Source organism: Zalophus californianus, chromosome 2 (genome assembly GCF_009762305.2).
Source record: "Zalophus californianus isolate mZalCal1 chromosome 2, mZalCal1.pri.v2, whole genome shotgun sequence".
Classification (NCBI taxonomy): domain Eukaryota; kingdom Metazoa; phylum Chordata; class Mammalia; order Carnivora; family Otariidae; genus Zalophus; species Zalophus californianus.
Window position 1 is genome coordinate 77041677 of NC_045596.1, and position 6241 is coordinate 77047917.

The 6241-nt window shown below is 41.6% G+C and overlaps 1 protein-coding gene across 1 annotated transcript; it reads right to left on the reverse strand.

Annotated features, from left to right (window-relative positions):
• Positions 1–3578: 3578 nt before the first annotated feature.
• On the reverse strand, positions 3579–4109 carry LOC113924933 (60S ribosomal protein L18a-like). The gene has a single exon (XM_035726189.1). It carries the CDS (start codon positions 4107–4109, stop codon positions 3579–3581), a length of 531 nt encoding a protein of 176 aa, XP_035582082.1.
• Positions 4110–6241: the final 2132 nt, after the last annotated feature.

Here is a 6241-nt window from a genome sequence, read left to right on the forward strand (position 1 = left end):
CTTTCATCCATTTTGAGTTTATCTTTGTGTAGGGTGTTAGAGAATGGTCAAGTTTCATTCTTGTGTATATAGCTGTCCAATTTTCCCAGCACCATTTATTGAAGAGACTGTCTTTTTTCCATTGCGTATTTTTTTCCAGCTTTGTCGAAGATTATTTGACCATAGAGTTGAGGGTCCATATCTGGGCTCTCTATTCCATTTCATTGGTCTATATGTCTGTTTTTGTGCCAGTGCCATGTGGTCTTGGTGATCACTGCTTTGTAATATAGCTTGAAATGAGGCAACATGATGCCCCCAGATTTGTTTTTCTTTTTCAACATTTCCTTGGCAATTTGGGGTCTTTTCTGGTTCCATACAAATTTTAGGATTGTTTGTTTCAGCACTTTGAAAAATGTCATTGGAATTTTGATCAGGATGGCATTGAAGGTATAGATTGTTCTGGGTAGCATAGACATTTTAACAATGTTTATTCTTCCGATCCATGAGCATGGAATGTTTTTCCATCTTTTTGTGTCTTCTTCAATTTCTTTCATGAGCATTCTGTAGTTTCTAGAGTATAGATCCTTTATATAAACCTAACCTCTTCGGTTAGGTTTATTCCGAGGTATCTTATGGTTTTTGGTGCCATTGTAAATGGAATCGTTTCTCTAATTTCTCTTTCTACAGTTGCGTTGTTAACGTATAAGAAAGCAACTGATTTCTGTGCATTGGTTTTGTATCCTGTCACATTACTGAATTGCTGAGTTCTAGTAATTTGGGGGTGGAGTCTTTTGGATTTTCCAAATAAAGTATCATGTCATCTGCAAAGAGAGAGAGTTTGACTTCTTCTTTGCCACTTTCAATACCTTTTATTTCTTTTTGTTGTCTGATTGCTGTTGCTAGGATTTCTAGTACTATGTTGAACAACAGTGGCGAGAGTGGGCATCCTTGTGATGTTCCTGATCTTAAGGGAAAGGCTCTGAGCTTTTCCCCATTGAGGATGATATTCACTGTGGGTTTTTCATAGATGGATTTTATGAACTTGAGGAATATTCCCTCTATCCCTATACTCTGAAGAGTTTTAATCAGGAAAGGATGCTGTATTTTGTCAAATGCATTTTCTGCATCAATTGAGAGGACCATATGGTTCTTCTCTCTCCTCTTATTAATGTGTTCTATTGCACTGATGGATTTACATGAATGTTGAACCACCCTTGCCTCCCAGGATAAATCCCACTTGGGGGTTGTGGTAGATGATCCTTTTAATGTATTGTTGGATCCTATTAGCTAGGATTTTTTGAGAATTTTGGAGTCCATATTCATCAGGGATATTGGTCTGAAATTCTCCTTTTTGCTGGGGTCTTTGCCTGGTTTGGGGATTAAGGTAATGGTGGCCTCTTAGAATGAGTCTGGAAACTTTCCTTCTGTTTCTCTTTTTTGAAACAGCTTAAGGAGAATAAGTATTATTTCTTCTTTGAATGTTTGGTAAAATTCCCCAAGAAATCCATCAGGCCCTGGACTCTTGTTTTTTGGGAGGTTTTTGATCACTGCTTCAATCCTCATTACTGGTTATTGGCCTATTCAGGTTGTCAATTTCTTCCTTTCAGTCTTGGCAGCTTATAGGTTTCCAGGAAGGCAACCATTTCTTCCAGGTTGCTCAATTTATTGACAGATAGTTGTTGATAATAATTTCTAGTAATTGTTTCTATTTCCTTGGTGTTAGTCATGATCTCTCCCCTTTCATTCACAATTTTATTAATTTGGGTCCTTTTCTCTTTTCTTTTGGATAAGTCTGGCCAGTGGTTTATCGATCTTATTAATTCTTTCAAAGAAACAGCTTCTAGTTTTATTGATCTGATCTACTGTTTCTGGTTTCTAATTCATTGATCTCTGCTCTAATCTTAATTATTTCTCTTCTAATGTGTGGCTTAGGCATCGTTTGTTACTTTATCTTTAGTTCTTTAAGGTGTAAAGTTAGTTGGTGAATTCAGGATTTTTCTATTTTTTTGAGTGAGGCTTGGATGTCTATGTATTTCCCCCTTAGGACTGCCTTTGCAGTATCCCATAGGTTTTGGACCAATGTGTTTTTGTTCTCATTTGTTTCCATGAATTGTTTAAGTCCTTTGATTTCCTGGTTGACCCAAACATTCTTGAGCAGAGTGGTCTATAGCTTCCAAGTGTTTGAATTTCTTCCAAATTTTTTCTTGTGATTGAGTTCCAGTTTTAAAGCATTATAGTCTGAGAATATGCAGGGAATAATCTCAGTCTTTTGGTATCGGTTGAGACCTGTTTTGTGACCCAGTATGTGGTCTATTCTGGAGAAAGTTCCATCTGTGCGAGAGAAGAATGAATATTCTGTTGTTTTAGGGTGGAATGTTCTGTATATATCTATGAGGTCCATCTGGTCCAGTGTGCCACTCAAAGCTCTTGTTTCTTTGTTGATTTTTTGCTTACATGATCTGTCTATTGCTGAGAGTGGAGTATTGAGGTCTCCTACAATTAACGTATTGTTATCAATATGACTATTTTGGTTAACAGTTGGCTTATGTAGATGGCTGCTCCCATGTTGGGGGCATAGATACTTACAATTGTTAGATCTTCTTGTTGGATAGACCCTTTAAGAATGATACGGTGTCCTTCTGTGTCTCTAACTACAGTCTTTAGTTTAAAATCTAATTTGTCTGATATAAGAATTGTTACCCTAGCTTTCTTTTGAGGTCCGTTGGCATGGAAGATGGACCTCCATCCCTTCACTTTCAGTCTGGATGTATCTTTAGGTTCAAAATGAGTCTCTTGTAGGCAGCATATGGATGCGTCCTGCCTCTTTATCCAATCTGCAACCCTGTGCTGTTTTATGGGAGCATTTATGCTGCTCACATTGAGAGTGATTATTGCAATATATGAATTTATTGTCATCATGTTGCCTATGAAGACTTTGTTTTTATAGGTTGTCCTTGTAAATTTCTGTTCTATATCACTCTTGGGGGTCTTTCTTCTTTTATAGAACCCCCCCCTCAATATTTCTTGCAGGACTGGCTTAGTGGTCATATATTCTTTCAGTTTCTGCCAGTCTTGGAAGCTCTGCATCTCTCCATCCATTCTAAATGACAGCCTTGCTGGATAAAGTACTCTTGGCTGTGTGTTCTTCTCATTTAGTACCCTGAATATGTCTTGCCAGCCCTTTCTGGCTTGCCAGTTCTCTGTGGATAGGTCTGACTTTATTCTGATGTTCTTCCCTCTGTAAATAAGGAATTTCTTCCCTGTAATTGCCTTTAAGATGGTTTCCTTGGTTCTAAGATTTGCAAGTTTTACTATTATATGCCGGGGTGTTGGCCTGTTTTCCTTGATCTTGGGAGGGGTCCTCTCTGCCTCTAGGACATGAAAGTTTGTTTCATTCCCCAGATTAGGGAAGTTCTCAGCTACGATTTGCTCAAATATATCTTCTAGTCCTCTCTCTCTCTCCACCCCCTCAGGGATCCCAATAACCCCTACATTGGAATGTTTCATGGTGTCACTTATTTCTCTGATTCTATTTTCATGGGTTTTTTTTTTCCCAAAGAGTTTAATTGGGCAGACCTGGAGATAGGGAGGCTCTGCATCTAAAAGAAGGTGTTGGGCCTCTTGGTGGTGAAGTGTGGCTTGTGCTGGAGATGCAGGACCTGGTGGGGCAGGAGACACTTGATCTTGGGGTCGTGGAACTGCTTGACAACTGGTCGGTGGGACTTGCTGGCTGCAATCTCCTCCACCTTCATGATCTGGATTGAGTGGGCCCAGGCACGGTGTCGGGTGCCCATATCTCGGTAGCACTGGGTAATGGCACCCACAGTGGTCAGGTCCCGGTACTCCCGGTATATGTTGTGGGTGCCATTGCATGAGTCATAGCGCAGCCAGATGCCAAAGTTCTTCACCTGCAAGGGGGATTTCTTGAACACTTGTCCACAGTAGACAATTTCCCCAAAAACTTCTTCATCTTTTTCAGCTGCGAGCACAAAGTACCAGAAGTGGGACTTGGCGACGATGTGATTAGGTGCAAAGATTCGCATGCAATACAGAGGTGGAGTGTGACATTTGGGGGTGGGTAGGCAGCGCCCCACCACCTTGTACTCTCGCAGTGTGCCCGAGGCCTTCATGGTGCACTCTCCACTCTTGCTGCCTCAGAAGAAAGACTATTTTTATGGATTTTGAGTTGTTTTCCCTGGCCTCCTCTTTCCCTGTCTTGTCCATTAATTGGTCTTCTAGATCACTAATTCGTTCGTCTGTCTCCCTTACCCTAGCTGTTAGATTATCTCGATTAGACTGGCTATCATTGGTAACATTTTTAAATTCTGCCAATTCAGTTTTCATTTCTTCCCTTAGAGACCCTATGTTGCCATTAATCGATTTCTCCATTCTAGCTATTGTCTTCACAATTGCTACCCTGAGTTCCATCCTGAATTCCATCTCCAACATCTTCCTATTTTGTGGGTTCCTCCTCCTAGTCATTCTGTTGAGGGGTGGTTGAGGGAATGTATAGAGTCCAAATTATTGACCACAACCCAAGCAAGATGCACCTGATTATAGGGACCTTAGGGTTGCTGGCCTCTTGTTCTCCCAGCCTGTCTTCTGGGGAAGGGGTTCCTGCCCTGTTACTCAGGCAACCCTGTTTGGGCAGAGTTGCCCTGCCCTCTGTGGTGGGGGATGGGCTCAACAAAAACTGGTTTTGGGGGGCTTTTCTTCTCTGGCAGCTTTCCCTGGTGGCTTTCTGCATCTCTTCCAAGAGTCAGAAAACAGATTGTTTCTAACCTTCTGCCTCAGAGCAGAGAGATCGCAGTCTGTTCTTCAGTGAGCTCTCCAGGCCACACTCTCTCTGTTTCTGTCTGTGCTGATATAAACTGCAGCATCCTGGGTTGTGTGCCCCTCAGCAGCACTCCCAGTTCTCGCCTCCAGGTTGGGACACATCTCTGCCCTTTGTGCTTCTAAAACCGCCAGCCACCCCCAGTTTGTATGTGCCGCCCCGCCGCTCTGGGTTTCTGTTTGGGGGGCTGCCCTAAAGTCCTTTCCCCTCACTACCTTCTGCAACTCTGTGCCCTGTCCCCAGCATGGGAGGCTATCACTCGTGGGCGGTGTAGGATCCCCATGGCTGTCTCCCTCCCCTTTCCATTTATCCTTTGATATCTGCCCGCGGAATCATGGCTCCCTGTTTGTACTTGAAACCAACCGCCTCTGATATTCTGTAGAGATTCAGATCTATCTTCTTATATCTCAGGCTGATTTCATGGGTGTTCAGTGTGGTCTGGTAGATATTCAGCTCAGTTCCAGGGACCGGTTGGAATAGGTCCCCTACTCCTCCGCCATCTTTTCCCTCTCTCTCTTTAGTATTGATTCTAACATAGTATGAAGTAATCCTTCCTAGTACACTAACTCAAATGTACTTTGCAGTCAGTCTCAAAAGTATCTTATGTTGATATTAAGAGGAGAGAGCTAGTGTACTATAGAAATTTCAAATGAAGCCAAACTCTGCATATGTAAAACTTACAAAATATTTTGTCTACACTGTATTTTATCACATTAGACTTCCCATCTTCTTCCATATGTTTTAAGATTATCTATGTGTCTAGAGAGTTACCCTTACACACTTTTAACAGGGTGGTGATCTGACAACAAATTAAACTGATGTTGAGTTAGACTTATGACAGATTACTAACCTACCAGGGCTCCTGGGTGGCTCAGTTGGTTGAGAGTCTGCCTTGGGCTCAGGTCATGATCTAGCTGTCCTGGGATTGAGCCCTGTGTCAGGCTCCCTGCTCAGTGGGAAGTCTGCTTCTCCCTTTCCCTCTATCCTTCTCCTCCCACCCCCTCTTGTGCATGTTCTCTCTCTCTCTCTCAAATAAATAAAATCTTTAAAAAAAATTTTTTTTAAAAATTACTAACCTACTTTGCTTTATAAAGACTTAAGTTTAGTTTCTCTTAGGACATAAATTAAAATGTTCACTATTTCTAATCACCAGTGGAAGATGGTGTATGACTATGTAGGTATGTACACACAGCACCCATACCACCCTTCATGAATTTCAGTCTGTGCTCAGAAAAGGCACAATCCTAAAATTAAAAGTGAAACTTTAAACCTGTATAGAGTGTTGTTGTACATTACCTGGAGCAATGTCTGAGATCACACAAATTTCAAAGTTGTTTCATTTCTTCTTACTCAATTTTTTAAACTCAGCATTTTGTACAGCACCTGTGGGGCACGTTTGGCCCATGTCTGTTTTCCAGTTCTACTTCT

Bases quoted from the DNA above. Each gene is read 5' to 3' on its own strand.
- LOC113924933 (XM_035726189.1), bottom strand. From the start codon at position 4,109: ATGAAGGCCTCGGGCACACTGCGAGAGTACAAGGTGGTGGGGCGCTGC.